Below are 18221 nucleotides of genomic sequence, written 5' to 3' on the forward strand. Positions count from 1 at the left end.
TCTGCTCTCTAAAGACGTCCAATAAGAAACCCCGGAAGTCTCCGACAGACAAGACACTGAGCATGACCAGAGGGAGGGGGAAAGCAAACGGCGTGGCTCAACAGAACGGAAACGGAGGGGAGCCCGTCACCCTGTTTGAAGTCGTCAAACTGGGAAAGAGTGCAATGCAGGTGATCTTTTCCTACTTTTTAATTTTTTTATCAACAACTAATCTTAGGTTTTTACAATCTCTAAGTATGGAATTAGTTTCTTGTGCCTTCCAGACTTTACACACTTTCTCTTGTTTCACAGTACTAGATTTGTGTTCATCCATCAGTTAATCATCTTGTTTTCCTTCGACTTCGTTCATCTATCCCTCTATCCGTTCATCCTGCATTCATGTTTTCTTTTGTCAATCCATCATCCATTTGCTCCTCTATTTGTTCATATATTAGTCTGTCATCTCATATTTCATCCATCCATCTGCAGAACTGACCATTCTTCCATGCTCTTTCAGCAAAGATTCAAAGTATAATCGCTACAAAAATATCAGCCATAAATTCCTATTTTACATTTACAGCTCTGCAGTGATTCTTCTTTTGAAAGTTTCTGATTTTCACCAACACAACCAAGTTATAATCAATTAAAGAAATAATTATAGTGTCCTTTAATCCATTGCACAGTTTCTGGCTGTATATTCTGTTTTAAAATTTTCTTTGTTGCAAATTACAATATGTGACATAACCTTTTTTTTTTTATTAGTTACACATGTCAAAGGCTTATTTTCTACAGAACGTGAAAATTTGTCTTTTTTTTAATGTATTTGCAGTCTGTGGTTGATGAGTGGATTGAAGCATACAAGCAGGACAGAGACTTGGCTCTGCTGGACCTCATCAACTTTTTCATCCAGTGCTCAGGGTGCAAAGGTGCGACTTCTATTTTTTTTATCTTTATGAAGATTTTACCCCATTATAACAGGTTGCATTTCTAATTTAGCTTCACTTTTACATCACCTCTTTTCTCACCTGACCGGAGCAAGAAATGAGAATGTGTCCCATGCTGTTGTGATTGCAGGCACTGTTAGGATAGAGATGTTCAGGAACATGCAGAATGCGGAGATCATCCGTAAGATGACAGAGGAGTTTGATGAGGTACCGGTGTTTTCTTCTTCTTCTTTTTTTTTCTCCCAGAAAAACCGTGCGACACATAATTGTCTAAAACAATCACTAGAAGTGCTGGAATTAGTCCACCTTGACTCCACTTTGGCATCGAGAGATAGGCCAAATGACCTGAAGGATTGCTTTTGTTCTGTACATAAGGCCATTACCTTATAAGTACCCTGGTAATGGCCTCAACGCATCTCACAGTTGCACAATTGTTCCTTAGACTTAGACTTCGACTTAGACTTAGAGTGGATAATGCAGCACAACATCAGCTGCAAAAGGTCACATCTCTCCAAAAACACTTCATGTATGCTTCAAAACTAGACTGAAGAGCATTACCTACAGGAGATCTGATCTCCTGTTGGTATCATAGATACCCACCCCCAACATGGACTATTCACACTCCTACCTTCTGGCCTGACGGTCAACGACCACATTTACAATTGGAATGTGATGCTAATTTGAGCCATCAGAGTCGTTGGTTCTTTTGGCACTGTTTCAGTAAGTCTGGGGAGAAATCGAAAACCTAGTACTCCTAGTAATTCGGTAGTACAAAATATATGTCCAGATGTTAAACTCTCTCACCTTGTGCCAACAGGACAGTGGGGATTATCCTCTAACTATGCCCGGCCCTATGTGGAAAAAATTTCGCTACAACTTCTGCGAGTTCATCGGCGTTTTGATCCGCCAGTGTCAGTACAGCATCATCTATGACGAGTACATGATGGACACAGTCATTTCGCTCCTCACCGGACTGTCGGACTCCCAAGTGCGAGCCTTCAGACACACATCCACACTAGCAGGTATTCACCGAGGATGTTGGAAATCGGTTTGTTTATAAGAAAAATGATTTTTGATCAAACACAGTATTGAATATTTAATACAAGTTATCTCTGTGTAGCGATGAAGCTGATGACGGCGCTAGTCAATGTTGCGTTGAACCTGAGCATCCATCAGGACAACACTCAGAGACAATACGAGGCAGAGAGGAACAAGATAGCCGGCAAACGAGCCAATGAGAAGCTGGAACTGCTGCTACAGAAGAGGAAGGAGGTTGGTTGATGCTAAATCTGCCGTTTCACCTATTTTTTCTGTGTCACATTTATTGGTATAGTACATTAACTTAAACAAGGCAGCTCAAAGTGCTTTACATCAGACGGTCACTAATTATGAAATAAGCAATGTATTTTACATTTTGTCAAATGTCATTATCAATATCATTAACTAAATACACATTAAACATGTTGATCACTTAATACTAATCAAAGGTAGCTCTAAGCAGGTGAGCTTTTAGTCATGATTTAAAGGAGCTCAGTGTTTCAGCATCTTTGCAGTTTTCTGGTAGAAGCTAAATAATGCTTCTCCATGTCCAATTACATGAACAGATATTGCCCAAGATTCATTCGAAATATTTCAGAATTTTTCCAACAAAATCTCACACGTTTTTGTTATCGAGACAAAGGAGGTGGATTGATTTGTTTCCGCCGATATTATCCCTGAATCAATTCTAAAACCAAATTCTAAGTAAATGGAAGCAACAAAAAGAAAAGAAACATAAAAGGTGCAGACACAGCTTGTGAGTTTGAGCCCAGGACTCTTCACATGGTTCCTACACAGTCTTGAAGAATATGGAATTTGATTTATGTATTTTTCAGGCTTGTAATAGTATGGAAAGGGGAAAAGATTTATTTCCTGAGCTTACTTGTGTTCCTGTTTGCTAAGTGTTGCACTCGTTCATTAATTTACTGTCCAGCTTATCCATCTGTCCGTCCGTCCGATACAAAAGCTGTATAACAACTTTCACCATGGTGTTAATTTCTTTAGAAGCAAAGTATGATAAGTTGCTTGAAACATCTGAAAATCCATTTGCTGTTTTGTCTTTTTCCACATAAGGAAATACAATGTTGTGTAAAGGAATAACACTGAATGTGACCTTTGGGTATTTTTGTGTTTAGCTTCAGGAAAATCAAGATGAAATAGAAAATATGATGAACTCCATCTTTAAAGGCATCTTCGTGCATCGCTACAGGTAAACATTCATCTTATCACCTTTCTAATTTATCTGATATTTTATAGAAGAGTTTTACATAACTATTGGGTTTTTTTTTGTAAACTACTTGTAACCGGGGTATTGTCTGTATTTTGTAGGGATGCTATCGCTGAGATTCGAGCCATTTGCATTGAGGAGATCGGGGTGTGGATGAAGATGTACAGTGATGCGTTTCTCAATGATAGCTACTTAAAATACGTTGGCTGGACACTACATGACCGGGTGAGCACTCTGACGCACGACCACTTTTTACAGCGGTTCCAGTGAGATTTACATAACGGCAGGAGAGGGCGGTTTAATCCATATTTCTCTCTGCTTTGTTTTCAGCAAGGAGAAGTGCGTCTGAAATGCCTGAAGGCTCTGCAGAACCTTTACACAAACAGAGAGCTATTCCCCAAGCTAGAGCTCTTCACCAACCGCTTCAAGGTAATAGAATCAGAACCGCTTTCATGGCATACAGCAGCCCAGCCGATTTTAATTCAGTTCTTTAGCAATTTCTCCTCTGCTTAAAATGTGCCTGTCTTGGCAGGACCGGATTGTGTCGATGACACTGGATAAGGAGTACGACGTGGCTGTAGAGGCCATTAGACTGGTCACACTCATTCTGCAGTGAGTAGTTTGGTGTCTTTCGAAATGCCAGCATTTCCAGTAGCTTGCAAAGTTATTCAATCCCCTTAAACTTTTTGACATTTTGTCTTTTTTTTTTTTACAACCACAAACTTCAATGTGGTTCATTGCGATTTTATTCTTTAGGCTAACACAAAGTAGTACATTGTTTTAAGGTGAACAAAACAAACATGGTTTTAATTTCCTTTCAGGGCTGAAATTATTTGCTTGATGGCCAGGTTGAGTCAGGCAATACATTAGGAACACAATATAAAGTTGTGTTACTCTACTTATTACTGTCTAAATAGAAGAGTAAGTTCTTGACACTGTTGAGGAAAGAAAGAAAATAGGGGTAGAAGTTCCATAGACTGTAACAAGCTGAGTGCATTGGACAATGCGCCTATCAACACACATCCCAGATGAGTCGCACATGACTCGGTGACAAGAGACAAGATGGAGCTGGAAGATGTTAAACAAAAGCTATAAACAGGAGAAGTTATACTGCTTACTCAAACGGCGGTCAAAGCAGTAAAATCTTAATTAAAACTATGTTGGGTTTACTTTGGGCTTGAGCCTATGATTAAAGTTAATTAGTAGGATTGAATCAGGCTCAAACACAACATCTGCGGGTTGGATTTTTTTTGGCCCAATCTAAACTCTTAATGGGTGTTGAAAGAATGTCTGAAGAAGTCTGTGTAGGAAAAACAAAAACGTAGAAGAAGGATCGTGAGACGAGATCTAAGCTGAGGTTGAATGCGAAACGCTGTACGGAGGAACACTTTTATTACACCTTCCCCACTTTGAAACATGTAGGAACACTTTCCTTGAGCAGAAACAGGGGAGTTGATGGGTGTTGTTGGGAAGATGGATGGAGTTAAAAAAAAAAAAAAGGCAACCCTACAAAGAATTGAACACATACAATCCTAGAAGAACACATTGATGTTTTTGGTTGCAATGCGATAAAATTTGACAAGTGTTGACAATTTTGAGTTAGTTTAAATCTTGGATACTTTTTGGATTAGTTGCTTATCAAAATGCATGTTTTTAAGCTGCTGTTGTTGTCTGCTTCAGGGGCAGTGAAGACGCTTTGTCAAACGAGGACTGCGAGAACGTGTACCACCTGGTTTACTCTGCTCACCGACCCGTTGCAGTTGCTGCAGGAGAGTTCCTTCACAGAAAGTAAGTCCAGCCCTGCCATACTCTTGATTAAGTATAACTTTGACCTATTATCAAACGGCTCTCTTCTTTACTTTCCACCTCAAACTCTTCGTCCACGCCAGGTTGTTCAGTCGCCATGACCCACAGGCTGAAGAAGCTCTGGCTAAGCGGAGAGGGAGGAGCAGTCCCAATGGGAATCTCATCCGGATGCTGGTTCTCTTCTTCTTGGAGAGCGAGGTAAGACGCAGCTCAATGCAAACTCCTTTTAAGTCGTAGTTTAGAAGACAGAGTTTCCGTCTTATTAATCACCAATCCACATTATGTTTGCTAGTTTTGCTTTTGCTAGAAATGTGTATCTCTAGATTACTGCAGTCACCAGGCGATTCCAAAAAGAAATCTGTTTTAGCAGCGTGTTCCCCTAATGCCTTCAAAGACTGTCTCTATCAATATTTAATGTGCCTTTGTGTCCAGCTTCATGAGCATGCGGCGTACCTGGTTGACTCGCTGTGGGAAAGTTCTCAGGAGCTGCTGAAAGACTGGGAATGCATGACTGAACTTCTACTGGAGGAGCCCGTTCAGGGAGAGGAGAGTAAGGCCAGCTCTTTGAATCTCTGTTCTTGTTCTCTGTGGATGCCTGTGAAATGCCTCTGAGCTACTTCACATCAAGCACATCTCAGCTTGAGAAGCAGCAGGAAGACCAATGATGTAATAAAATCCCGTTTCATGAAACTCTGTCTCTGCTTTAATTCTCTTTGTCTCTGACTTTTGCTGATAATTGTCTCTAGTTAGTTTTATGTTTTTCTCACTTACTTTTTTTTTGTTTTGCTCTCTCTCTCTCTAGTGTTGTCAGACAGACAGGAGAGTGCGTTGATAGAGCTGACTGTGTGCACCATCCGACAGGCGGCCGAGGCACACCCACCTGTTGGCAGAGGCACTGGCAAACGAGTGGGTTATCTAAAAAAACAATACTTATTTATGCATATGATCTTTTAAAAAAAAATCTTTTTCAATTATATCCAGGCTTTTAGTTTGCAATGTTTCTATACTTCATCATTTCTGAAAAAGGCTTACATTGCTGTACCATCAATAGGTAACAACAGTGACCACCCAGGAGGAAAATAATGATGAATTAGATTTGTGTGCTGAATTGTCTAAGAACGAGGAAAAATGTGGTCTAATGGTACCTTAATCAGGATGCAAAAAAGTAGCCTGTGGTGAGCCGATAATGCGTTTTTTTATTAGCCAAGTGCCGCAAAGTATAAATCAGATTGTTACTTTTGTGTTGAATTTTTGTTTTTATAATCATTTTACCACCAATGACCAAAAAAATATTTTCACTTTTCTACCAAATTCACCAACTGCACAATTCTTGTTAAGTTAGTAGTTAGTATTTCAAAAGAGCAGAAGAATCTTATGTTTTTTGAACGATAACAATCTGTTGCTAAGAGATGAGCTCGTTTTCTGGTAACCAACTGCCACGAAGTAAACATCTGATTTTTACTTTTGTGTTGAATGTCTGTTTTATATTTACCACCAATGACAAAAAATAAATAAAATCCCTTTTCTGCCAAATTCACCAACTGCATAATTTTTAAGTAGTATTTCAAAAGAGCAGAAGAAATCGTATGTTTTTTTTTGAACGATAACAATCTGTTGCTAAGAGATGAGCGCGTTTTCTGGTAACCAAGTGCCACAAAGTAAACATCTGATTTTTACGTTTGCTAAATTTACCAACTGTAAATTTCTTGTGTCTAAGCAGATGAGCAGTATTTCAAAATAGCTTATGTTTCATAAACAATAATATTACTTATTAATTTGCTATTAAGAGATGAGTGTTTTTTTTCTGTTAACAAGCTGCCACGAAGTATAAATCAGATTTTTACTTTAGTGTTGAATGTCTGTTTTTATAATATATTTACCACCAATGACAAAAAAAAACAACAAATTCTGCTAAATTCACCAACTGCATAATTCTTGTTAAGTTAGTAGTTAGTATTTCAGAGCAGAAGAATCTTATGTTTTTTGAACGATAACAATCTGTTGCTAAGAGATGAGCTCGTTTTCTGGTAACCAAGTGCCACAAAGTAAACATCTGATTTTTACTTTTACAAAATTTACCAACTGTACATTTCTTGTCTAAGCAGTATTTCAATAACTTGTGTTTTATAATCAATAATAGTCCTTGTTATTAATTTGGTATTAAGAGATGAGTGGGTTTTTTTCTGGTAACGCACTGCCACGATGTATAAATCAGATTTTTACTTTTGTGTTCAATGTTTGTTTTATATTTACCACCAATGACAAAAAAAAAAAAAAACACTTTTCTGCCAAATTCACCAACTGCACAAGTCTTGTTGGGTAGTAAGTAGTATTTCAAAAGAGCAGGAGAAAGCTTATGTTTTTTGAACAATAACAATATTTGTTGTTTATCTGTTGCTAAGAGATGAGGGCATTTTCTGGTAACGAAGTACCACAAAATAAACATCTGATTTTTATTTTTGCAAAAGTAAATATTAGAAGGAAGTTCATTAACATTAGCACAAACATTAGCAGTAACCTTTTCCCTAACATAAGCTTTTTAGCTATTTTTTTTTATTTCTTAGCCATGTTTAGCACGCTGAATGGAGGAAGTCAATGTAAAACAACGATGCTCCACGAGCCACTGACAGCTTTTAGGCTAGCATTAGCATTTTGGCTAATTTTAGCTTATACACCAATTTTAACATACTGAATGGAGTAACTCCCATGTTACTCAACATGCTATTGAGTGCATTGTAGTTTACTTTAGCATCAGAGATCATTTTTAGCATCAGAGCGCTGGGTCCCAACCAACGGGTACACTTTGGCAGGCCCCGTTTCAATTACGGTACTTCTGAAATCACTGCAATTTCACTTTTTGTTGCTTTTAGGGTGAAGATGAAAAACGTGAAAAGTTAATTAAGAGAAAATAAAAGTTTTTGCTGCCCTAAGTGTTTTGTTTTTTCCCTTTCCAGGTACTGACAGCGAAAGAGAGGAAGACCCAAATAGACGACAAGAACAAACTCACTGAACACTTCATCATGGCCCTTCCAATGCTGTTATCCAAGGTAAGCTTTCACAGCAGCCAGTGACTGACTCAGATTAATCTGTTTGTCACATGAATCGCTCAAAGTTTGATTTCCTACACATCAGTTAATCCGTCAGTGTAGTCCACTGAGAAAAAGTGAATTATTCTACCAAGTGTCAAAGCATGAGGTGATGGAGCTGTTTTTATTTGCATTTTAAATACTTCAAACTCTTTTCACTGTGTCCTCCCCCTCTCAGTACCAGGCAGATGCAGAGAAAGTGGCCAACCTGCTGCAGATCCCACAGTTCTTTGACCTGGACGTTTACAGCGCCGGGCGCATGGAGAAGCACCTGGACGCCTTGCTGAAGCAGATCCGGTTGGTGGTGGAGAAACACATCGAGACGGACGTCCTGGAGGCCTGCAGCAAGACCTACAGCATCCTCTGCTCCGAGGAGTACACCATCATGAACCGCGTGGACATCGCCCGCTCGCAGCTCATCGACGAGATGACCGACCGCTTTGCACACTCTGTGGAAGAGCTGCTGCAGGAGGTACGATTAGTGACCGAGTGTCATCTTTGTGTTCTCCGCATAATGGAGGAATGCCTCGAAAATCAAGGATGTTTTGTTGAAATGCAGGTGTCTATTGCCATATTCTGGCAGAAAATGTGTGGTGTAATGTGTAAAATATGTCAAGTGAAACTATTTCCACAGAGACAATGGTAGATTTGGTGTTAGTAATAGAGTAAAAAAAGATTCTTTCCTAAAAAATGTAGATTCTTAACTCTTGATTTCTAAGAAGCTGGCAGCATTTAAAAACCCAGCATTTTCAAACAAGGCTTCTACAGACTCTGGAAAACTATGGAAAACTAATTTTACTTTATTTTTAAAGTCTGGATAAGAAGGGGAAAAAAATTATTTTGGGGTCTCATAGATTCTTTTGTCTTTAAGTTTAAAACTGAACTCAAGTTTCTTGAGTTAAAATGCAAAACAAAGCTTTAAAGTCCTGTTTTTTTTGGTCGGAGTTTTATAAAAAGAAGTTAACAAAAACTGTGATTCAAATCAGCTGTTTTTAATATAATTCTCTCCGGATTATCAGACTGATCTAAGGTCCAGTTCCAGTGTCAAAAAAGGGGAATATTCCTGTACATAAGCAGTGTGAGCAAGATGGTGAATTTAAAGATGGAAAACTTGTACGACTAAACAGAACGACTTTGTTCTGATGAATTCAGCCATCATTATATCTGCTGAAACCTTCTCTTTTTTGAAAGGTTCTTTTTTTTGTGTCGCTGACGTCAGTCAGGCGTAGTGACATGTATTTGTTGTCATGCAGGGCGAAGAGGCTGACGATGACGACATCTACAACGTTCTGTCAACTCTGAAACGACTTACGGCTTTCCACAAGTAAGATCTACTTACATTTATTGAATTGAAACCAAGAATGATTTTACGATTGAATCATACAAAGATCGGATGAAAGCTCTACGCCGCACCACAAAAATCAATGACCTCTTTGACATCTACTACTTCCTGCATCGTTTCCTTCTCAGCGCTCACGATCTAACAAGGTGGGATTTGTTCGGGAATTGCTACCGGCTGCTGAAGGCGGGCATCGAGCAGGGCTCCATGCCGGAGCAGATCGCTGTGCAGGCCCTGCAGTGCTCTCACTACTCCATCCTGTGGCAGCTGGTGAAGATCACCGAGGGGGTTCCCAGCAAGGTGCTCAACTCACCTTGGAAGGCATTTTCACTCTCCGTACTTAAGATTTCAGCTTTATGTTTAGTCAAAGACTCAGAGTCAGGATCGGGGTTTTTAACGGGCGTTTAATCATGAAATAAACTCGACACATTGTTACCCAAGCTAACTGTATTTTGTATTTTTATTTTATTTTAATTTGCTTTGAGGAGAAATATTGATATTGGTTGTATATGAACTCTATATTTTTTCTTATATCTTTAAATAAATTGCTAATATTTAATTAGTGGTGTGTTTGAGGAATAAAAAGATCATTCGTGTTTTGTGAGCTGTTGAGCAGGTTATCGATTGGAAGTAAACTTAATTCAGACATCAGCCTTTCATTACATCAGTCGTGTTGTGAAAGAAAAGGAGAAGGTTTCCTGAAGAGCTCTTAGCGTTGTATTGATTCCTGTTAAAGCGTTTAGCATTCCTGACACTTTCAAAATGGCGTCCATCTCTCCTGCATGCAGGACGACCTCTTGGCTCTCAGGAGAGTGGTGAAGTCTTTTCTCGCCGTCTGCCAGCAGTGTCTCTCCAACGTCAACACGCCGGTTAAAGAACAGGTGGGTGAAAGCGCTCCGAGACGTCGAGCCACCGCACGCTCGTTCGTCTCGTTTTGGTTTTATTCAGGGCAGCTTTTTCGTCTCTCGTTCAGGCGTTCATGCTTCTTTGCGACCTGCTGATGATCTTCAGCCACCAGCTGATCACCGGGGGCAGGGAGGGCCTCCAGCCGCTGGTATTCAACCCAGACGGGACCCTGCAAAACGAGCTGCTAAACTTTGTCCTGGATCACGTCTTTATTGACCAGGACGACGAGAACCAGAGCATGGGTAAATAATTCTGGCAGAAACGCCAAGAGAAGCGTCTCTTGGCGTTTCTGCTAATCCGTTTTTCCCCACATCTGTTTTTGTGTGCGAAGAGGGAGACGAGGAGGACGAGGCCAACAAGATCGAGGCGCTCCATAAGAGGAGGAATTTGCTTGCAGCTTTCTGCAAACTCATCATCTATGACATCGTGGACATGCCTGCTGCTGCTGACATCTTTAAACACTACATGAAGGTGTGTTGAGCTGCTAAAATGGATCATCTCTAGGGCTGCGACTATTATTTCAATAACTGATCATTCGGACGATTAACTGATTAATCGGATAAAAACTTTGAACATTTTTGAAGATTTTTTTTTTTTTTTTACTATTGGAAGTTTTTTATGCGAGATTAGAAATGCGTTCGGAGGTGCAAATAAATAATATGATTAATTTGATTTTTTTTTTTTTTTTTAAATTAACATTTTAAGGCCTGAAATACAGTAACATGCAGTTTGATCATTTCCATCACCAACGGTTGAACCTGCAGCTAAAAAAATAATTCTAACATCAACATGTTGCTGACCCATTTCTGCTTGACTTAACATCAACAGCTGACCTGTTGATTATTTTTTGGATTAACTTATTAATAATTGTATAGCAAAAATATTTTTAATAGGAGATGTTTTTTTTTTTTTTTTTGCAGAATTTGATCTTGGTGACGCTAAACCCTCTCGCTTGAGAAGTTTTGGATAGAACATATTTGCAATGTTTATTTTTGTTTGTTTTAATATCTTAAATGCAAAATGTAAAAATATTTTGTACATAATATACATTTGTGCCTAATTACTGCTCTGATTACCTTTTTTGTAGTGTGTATTCCAGTTAGTTAACGTTTATTTTAAGAATTCATTCATCACGATTATTCTGATTAATTATTTCAGCCCTGGTAATAACCAACATGCCTACATGTTTTTAAAATGAAAACACTGCAGACCTTTATGGTTCTTAAACAGGAAAAAGAAGTGAATTTTGCATTTTTATACAGAAAAGAAAGCTGGCAGTTTCTCTTTAATGCGTATGTGATTCACTAAATTGTCCTTTTTTCTCACGTTTTTGTCCGTTTATTCTCTGTGCCTCAGTACTACAACGATTACGGAGACATCATCAAGGAAACACTCAGCAAAACCAGACAGACGGATAAGATTCTCTGCGCTAAGACACTCATACTCAGTCTGCAGCAGGTGAGGCAGCGCCGTCGTCTCTGCTTCCAGATTTCCAGCCGTCCTCTTGTGCCCACCCACAAACACGGTCTTTCTCGTTCGTGCCGCAGCTGTTCAACGAGCTTCTGCAGGATCAGGGTCCCAATCTGGATCGGACGTCGTCTCACGTGAGCGGCATTAAGGAGCTGGCCCGCCGCTTTGCTCTGACCTTCGGCCTGGATCAGATCAAGACCAGAGAGGCTGTCGCAACTCTGCATAAGTATGATTCTGGCTACCTTATGGCTCCGTCTCTTTGTTTCTGCTCACTGCTCACCTTTTTCACTCTCTGCTCATGTCAGGGATGGAATAGAGTTTGCATTTAAGTATCAAAATCCTCGAGGATCAGAGTTCCCACCAATCAATCTGGCCTTCCTGGAGGTCCTGAGTGAATTCTCCTCCAAGCTAATACGACAAGACAAAAAGACAGTGTAAGTTTTCTCTTTTTAAAAAAAAATATAAATTCAATAAATTTTTGGCTAAATTAAAGTCCTAAAACTTAAATCGTCAAATGATGCCCTTCCCTCAGGCACTCCTACCTGGAAAAGTTCATGTCGGAGTCGATGTCGGAGCGTCGGGAGGACGTGTGGCTGCCGCTTATCTCCTACAGGAACAGCCTGCTGACGGGCGGCGACGAGGACCACATGTCCGTCACGTCGGGCTCCAGCAGCAAGACCGGCTCGGTGCGGAGCAAGAAGGGACGACCGCCGCTGCACAAGAAGCGCATCGAGGGTGAGCTCGCTTTAGACGAGGGGCGACTCTTCCGCCGAAGCGGAAAGACGCTCGTCCTCACTGTGAAGCTGTGTGCTCGTTTTCAGAGGAGAGCAGCGTGGAGGGATCGTGGATGATGAGAAACGACACGCTCCAGACGCCGAGCGCGCTCCAGACTCCTCAGCTCACCTCGACCGTCCTCAGAGAGAACAGACCCGCAGAACATATGCCTGATCCGGACTCGGAACCAGGATCGGAGAACGACTACGTCCACAAGTGTGTTCGTTTTCAGAACTTCCACGCAGAATGTAGAGAGCAATGAAACGTTACTTATTCACAAGACAGAGCTTCTTTATTGTTTTTACAATACAGTTTTTATTTTAATACTGTTGAGTATGGCTGCAACAATTAATCGGATTAATCATGATGAATTAATCATCAACTAATTTGGAAATTGATTAATCATTAGCTGGATTTTTAAACATACTGAGAGTAGTAATTAAGCCAAAACTCTACAAAACATAAATACATTTTGCATTTAAAATAATAATAAAAAATGTATCTGTAAATATGTAATACCCAAAACTTCTTAAGTAGCATCTTTAGCCTCAAACGTTTAAAATTGTGTTAAAAAATAAATAAAAAATCACCCTTTAGTTCCTTGAACTATCCAATTATCTCAGTTAATATAAAAAATAATCAACAATCAGCCTTTCACTGTATTGATGTTAAGTCAAGTAGAAAGGACTGAGCTTTTCGCATTTTGATGTTGTTTGGTTTTAATTGATTAATCGTCAGAACAATTGACAGATCTCTCAATAACTAAAACAATTTAGTTGCAGTCCTAATGTTGCGTCTCCGTCCTCCAGTCCTCAGATACAGATGTCGTGGCTCGGCCAGCAGAAGATGGAGGAGGTGAACAGAAAAGACCGAACGAGCATGAACTACATCAAGTCGCGCAGCAATCAGGGCGTCCGGCAGACTGTGTAAGTGTGTGTTCAGCTTCTACGCTAAACTCAAACAGCGTTCCTGTCGTAAGCGGCGTTTTCTCCTCCAGCCGCGGGCTGATGGAGGACGACGCAGAGCCCATCTTTGAAGACGTGATGATGTCATCGCGGGGCCAGCTGGAGGACATGAACGAGGAGTTTGAAGACACCATGGTGATCGACCTGGTCAGTAAACGCAGCCCGACCCGTTCGGGTTTTATCGAGAAGTGGGGTGATGTCGAGGTTTAAGTTGTGAAGGATTCATCTGCAAGCAGGTTACTGTGACTAAATGTGGGATTTGAATCACAAATGTATCATATTGTAGGATGTTATTGGTGTTGCTGTATAACTTTTAAACAATTTCTGAGGGAAGAACTTATTTTACTATTCTGCAATGATACACACTTTTTTTTTTCTTTCTTCACAGCCGCCGTCAAGGAACAGACGTGAAAGAGCAGAATTAAGACCAGACTTCTTTGACTCTGCAGCAATGATAGAAGATGAGTCGGTACGTGTTCTTTTAAAATCAGTACTAAAATAACTTGTGCATTTAACATTTACCTTCTGAAAGGTAATGGTGATTTCTGTTTTTGGGTCAAAGTTAGCTAAATAACTAATGTTAGCTTAAACGCTCTTATTATTATTATTATCATGTACTGTATGCTTACATTAGCATGAAGGCTAAATTTAATACCAATATTGACCTTCTTTACTGAAGCTGGTCAGTAGCTCAGCATTTTGTTTTAAAAGGGTCTTTGACGTGAAGTTACACGTTGTTTCTGATTTTTATGATATGTATTTTAACAACATGTAAGGAAATATAATATGGTAATTTCTTCTTTCTTTACTTTGGAAGCTACAAGTGTTGGTAATCGCTGAAAGTTATCCTGTTTATGTTATTTATTGTTGGCATAATGAAGAAAAAAATGCATAGATAGATAGTTGAAAATATGTAACTGACAATAAATGCAATAAAAATAAGAACAGTAACTTTATCAAATTACTTTTGAGGTCAACAAATGTGCTCTAAATTTCTTTCATTTTTTAAATTAAGATATTTATTTATTCGTTTATTTTTTTTCCACAAATATTTTTATTATTATATTAGTGGATATCTTATTTTTTTTTATTATTATTTAGAGGTTTTAAATTAGAATTCCTGGTAATGATTATAATCTGTAAATGAGAGAGAATACAATAAATCAATTTTGAAAATAATTGTACATAATGATAGTGATAAATAACTTTAGCAAATTAAGAAGGGGAAACAATTAAGGAATGAAATTTAAATGAAGCTCAATTGGAAAATACATATTGCTGAAGGGCAAATTTAATAAATAGACATCTCCTCTAAAATAAATTGTACTAATGTCAACCTGTATCACGTTTTGTAGATCTGGAGTTATTTTAATCCATTGTTTGTGTTCCATTTTCTGGCGTAGGAATTATTATTGCTGGGGCTTTTATTTATAGCAGCTCTGATCTTCTGTAATCATGATGTTTTATACATTTTTATCTCTGTCCATATTTCCAGGGATTCAGCATGCCCATGTTCTGATCTGGAAAGCGTTACCATCACGAGTTCAGCATTGTAACGAGGAGTAAACTGAAAAAAGAGGGGGTGGTCTGGGCCGGTTAACCCTGGACCACCTAACAATCAAACTCTTTACAAAGAAGAATATACTGTGTTAAAGTGTTAAAGGACGCCTACGTTTCTCCGAGACATGATGGAAGGATGTCCGTCTAGTGGATCGGCACCGACCGGAACCAGCCTGGAAGAGAGGATCCACTGTGTTCCCTCTCTGTCTGGTGCGGATCGGAGGTCCTGCAGTCAGAATTATTCAAGAGCTTCGTCCCATTCGTGTTCTTCCTCCTCTTCCTCCGCAGCCTGTCGGTTTAGCTCTCATTAGTGGTGGTCCCGATGGTGCTCTGGCTTTTAAACCCAGTTTTTACAGCTCCTGTTAACAGCGATGCACAGATTTTAGCTCATGGTCACAGAGCGCCATGGTTCTCTGTACAGCTCCCCTCCCAAAAACCTTCCTTCCTTCCTTCCTTCTTTTGGTGTTGCACTCCAGTCCATCTGGTTGAATCAAACATGAACAGGATCTCCCTACTAAATGTTCCACTTCTTTGCTGTCTGCTCGCCATCTCTTGTATGTGGTGTTTGAAGTGTGTGTGAAGTGTATCGGTGGCGACGATGGCCGAGGAGCGACACACCTAGACAAGAGATCAACAGCTCTCAGCTGACCCAGAGGAAGCCTAAGCGCCGACCAAGCATATCGAGGCTTGTTCGACCCCGAGGGAGCAAAGAAAATCCCCCCTGCTGTCTCACATTCTCTAGATAACAGCTTTTTAAAGTTAAAAACGTTTTAAAAAATATAATAAACATATTTTCAACTCTGTAGCTTTAGTACTAAAGTTTTAAATCAAGTGTGTTTTTGTCTGTTTGTACAGTTTTTTGTTTTTTTCTTTTTTCTCTTGAATACGTATCATGTTTGTTGCCAAATTGTGGCCTACATACTTAAAAGTATATTCCATCCCTCCCTGCCCTCATCTTTTAAGGCGGTTACCATAGATACCAGCTTCTAGGCACTGTATCGTCCGATTGTAATTAACTCAAGTATCGAAGCCGAATATCCGTGCCGTTCCATCATCTAACAGGTCAAAAACGAGCCGCTTACATTTTTGCACCCGTATTCAGTGTTAATGGATCCAAGAAGTTCTAGATTTTGTTGTTGATCATTGTTCATATCCAGTGCAGTGATGGATCTTTGTCTGGCAGATGTGTTTGAATGTGTTCTGAATGTTCTCAGCCATACCTTTTTCTCGTCCCTCTTTTTGGGTCAACAATCACTTTTCAACCTTCCCTTTCGCTGTAAATATCAGAGATGACCGGATCTTTTTTCTGCCCTGCAGTCAACATCAGTCACACTAACATACTCTAAAAAGCCTTTTTTTTCCTGTGATCTTAAATTCTTTTTAATAAAATAAAATCTGTAATCGGTTCATGAATGAATGTGTTTCTCTTGTTTAGTTGGGGCCTGCCCATAGCAATGCATAGCCTCCATGCATTGCATGGCAGGCACCTATTGTTCTACACCCAATAGAATGTCTCTTTATGTTTTTATGTATTTATTTTTCTAACCATCACCGTTAATGCGGCTCGTACCGCTGCGTGCACCCCCACAAAAGTGGTATCAAAACGTGTGCGGCTCGATGCCGAGAAGGGAGCTATTACTTTTAGTGGGATTCGGAGTTACGCGAAAAACGAGCAAAATGTCCAACTGCCGAAACGCAGAGTGTAACTGAAACCAACTGCCGCTCCATTAGAGTGAGAAATGAAGTGGATTTTTGACCCCAAAACAATTTTGAAATCGCCGTCACTCCCACAAATGTCGCACTATTGGTATCAAACTCGGTCATGACATTGATATGCATGCCTGCTCCGGTAAAAATGTTTTTGAAATTCCGCTAGGGCTTTACGGTTTTCTGTCGGGGTGCTTCAGAGCGAAATCGTGCGCCAGGGTAACTGACGCTCTCCGCCATTCATTTTCACACTTTTCTGACAAATTTCAGACATCCGCACCCGCCATCTTTCTCTCATCGCTGTTATTACTGTGAGTGAGGTAGAGATATGAATCGCGGGACTATCGGAGACGACAAATAGCCCTCTCATACGCTTCAAACGGTTTTTGAATATGTACGACGGTTCCCGAACGGGAAGGAGTTGTTAGGACTGCTTTTTTTTTTTTTTTAGTCAAACTGGCTGGCTCAAATAGAGGCAGGCGGTGCAATAATATTAGCCTCCTTTAGCTTTTTCTCTCAGGTACCAGGAAGTAGTGTGTTAAAAACTTCCCTCACTCCATCCAGCATTAGCCTTTTAGCTTAAATAAGCTATTGGCTATTTTTCTTACTTCTTAGCCATGTTTAGTGTACTGAAGAGAGGCCTAATGAATAAATGCTACCGCTGCGGGACGAGCTATACAAGTTTCGCCGGCAGCTGCCGAACCAACTCCGGTATCTTGTCTCGCCGTCATGTTTCGTGACTGAGGGAAAGACTGGACTCGGTCAGAAACAACACAACAGGTTTCCCTCTCAGATAATCTGATCCTGGGTTACCAAACTGAGAAAAATATTTTATCTACAAACACACAGTAAACGCCAACGTTTGGCCGTAACAACCGTTTTGCTAAATGCTAACGCCTGCTAGTTATAACGGTCACAGCAGTTATAATGGAGATTAAGTTTGTCGCATAAAAATACAAATTTATGAGAAAAAAATATACTATACCGAACATTACCCAAATACCAACATGGCAATGGTGCCTATAACAGTGACTAATTAAGTAATTTAACCCTCCTGTTATGTTGTGGGTCAAATTGACCCGTTTTAAAGTTTAATTATTTTTTTAAAACTGTTAGAAGTATTTTTTTTTTGCATGAAACCTTTTCTATTTGTAATAGGTTCACTCTACATATAAATTGAAAATGTATTCATTTTACACAGTTGCAACCCCCCTGCATCAACTTTATGCATAGATACTGTTCGGGTCAATTTGACCCGGCAGTCAAGTTAAAGTGCAAAAAAAAGATTTTTTTGAAAATTCCAATTTTATATGTTTCCTTGCAGCTATGAACCACATTTCACCCCACACACCCAAACACAACACACCACCACACACGTTCATGCACATGTGGACACACACAAGCCCACTTTCTCACTAT

General features: G+C 39.7%; 1 protein-coding gene across 1 annotated transcript in view; it reads left to right on the top strand.

Moving 5' to 3' along the window:
- stag1a (STAG1 cohesin complex component a) overlaps positions 1-16502 on the top strand; it is a 44420-nt gene extending 27918 nt beyond the window's left edge. Inside the window, exons 4-32 of the mRNA XM_032546585.1 lie at positions 15-170; positions 809-905; positions 1054-1130; positions 1741-1945; positions 2044-2195; positions 3098-3171; positions 3291-3414; positions 3520-3618; positions 3722-3801; positions 4870-4977; positions 5079-5193; positions 5428-5545; positions 5798-5901; positions 7950-8042; positions 8260-8553; positions 9335-9405; positions 9552-9720; positions 10209-10301; positions 10394-10568; positions 10658-10797; positions 11683-11784; positions 11874-12022; positions 12102-12230; positions 12329-12531; positions 12618-12786; positions 13380-13496; positions 13568-13682; positions 13924-14004; positions 15031-16502. Coding sequence (XP_032402476.1) covers positions 15-170; positions 809-905; positions 1054-1130; positions 1741-1945; positions 2044-2195; positions 3098-3171; positions 3291-3414; positions 3520-3618; positions 3722-3801; positions 4870-4977; positions 5079-5193; positions 5428-5545; positions 5798-5901; positions 7950-8042; positions 8260-8553; positions 9335-9405; positions 9552-9720; positions 10209-10301; positions 10394-10568; positions 10658-10797; positions 11683-11784; positions 11874-12022; positions 12102-12230; positions 12329-12531; positions 12618-12786; positions 13380-13496; positions 13568-13682; positions 13924-14004; positions 15031-15054 — 3633 coding nt within the window. The 3' untranslated portion in view covers positions 15055-16502. The remainder of the gene's footprint in view (positions 1-14; positions 171-808; positions 906-1053; positions 1131-1740; positions 1946-2043; positions 2196-3097; positions 3172-3290; positions 3415-3519; positions 3619-3721; positions 3802-4869; positions 4978-5078; positions 5194-5427; positions 5546-5797; positions 5902-7949; positions 8043-8259; positions 8554-9334; positions 9406-9551; positions 9721-10208; positions 10302-10393; positions 10569-10657; positions 10798-11682; positions 11785-11873; positions 12023-12101; positions 12231-12328; positions 12532-12617; positions 12787-13379; positions 13497-13567; positions 13683-13923; positions 14005-15030) is intronic.
- Positions 16503-18221: the final 1719 nt, after the last annotated feature.

This window comes from Xiphophorus hellerii, chromosome 19 (genome assembly GCF_003331165.1).
Source record: "Xiphophorus hellerii strain 12219 chromosome 19, Xiphophorus_hellerii-4.1, whole genome shotgun sequence".
NCBI lineage: Eukaryota > Metazoa > Chordata > Actinopteri > Cyprinodontiformes > Poeciliidae > Xiphophorus > Xiphophorus hellerii.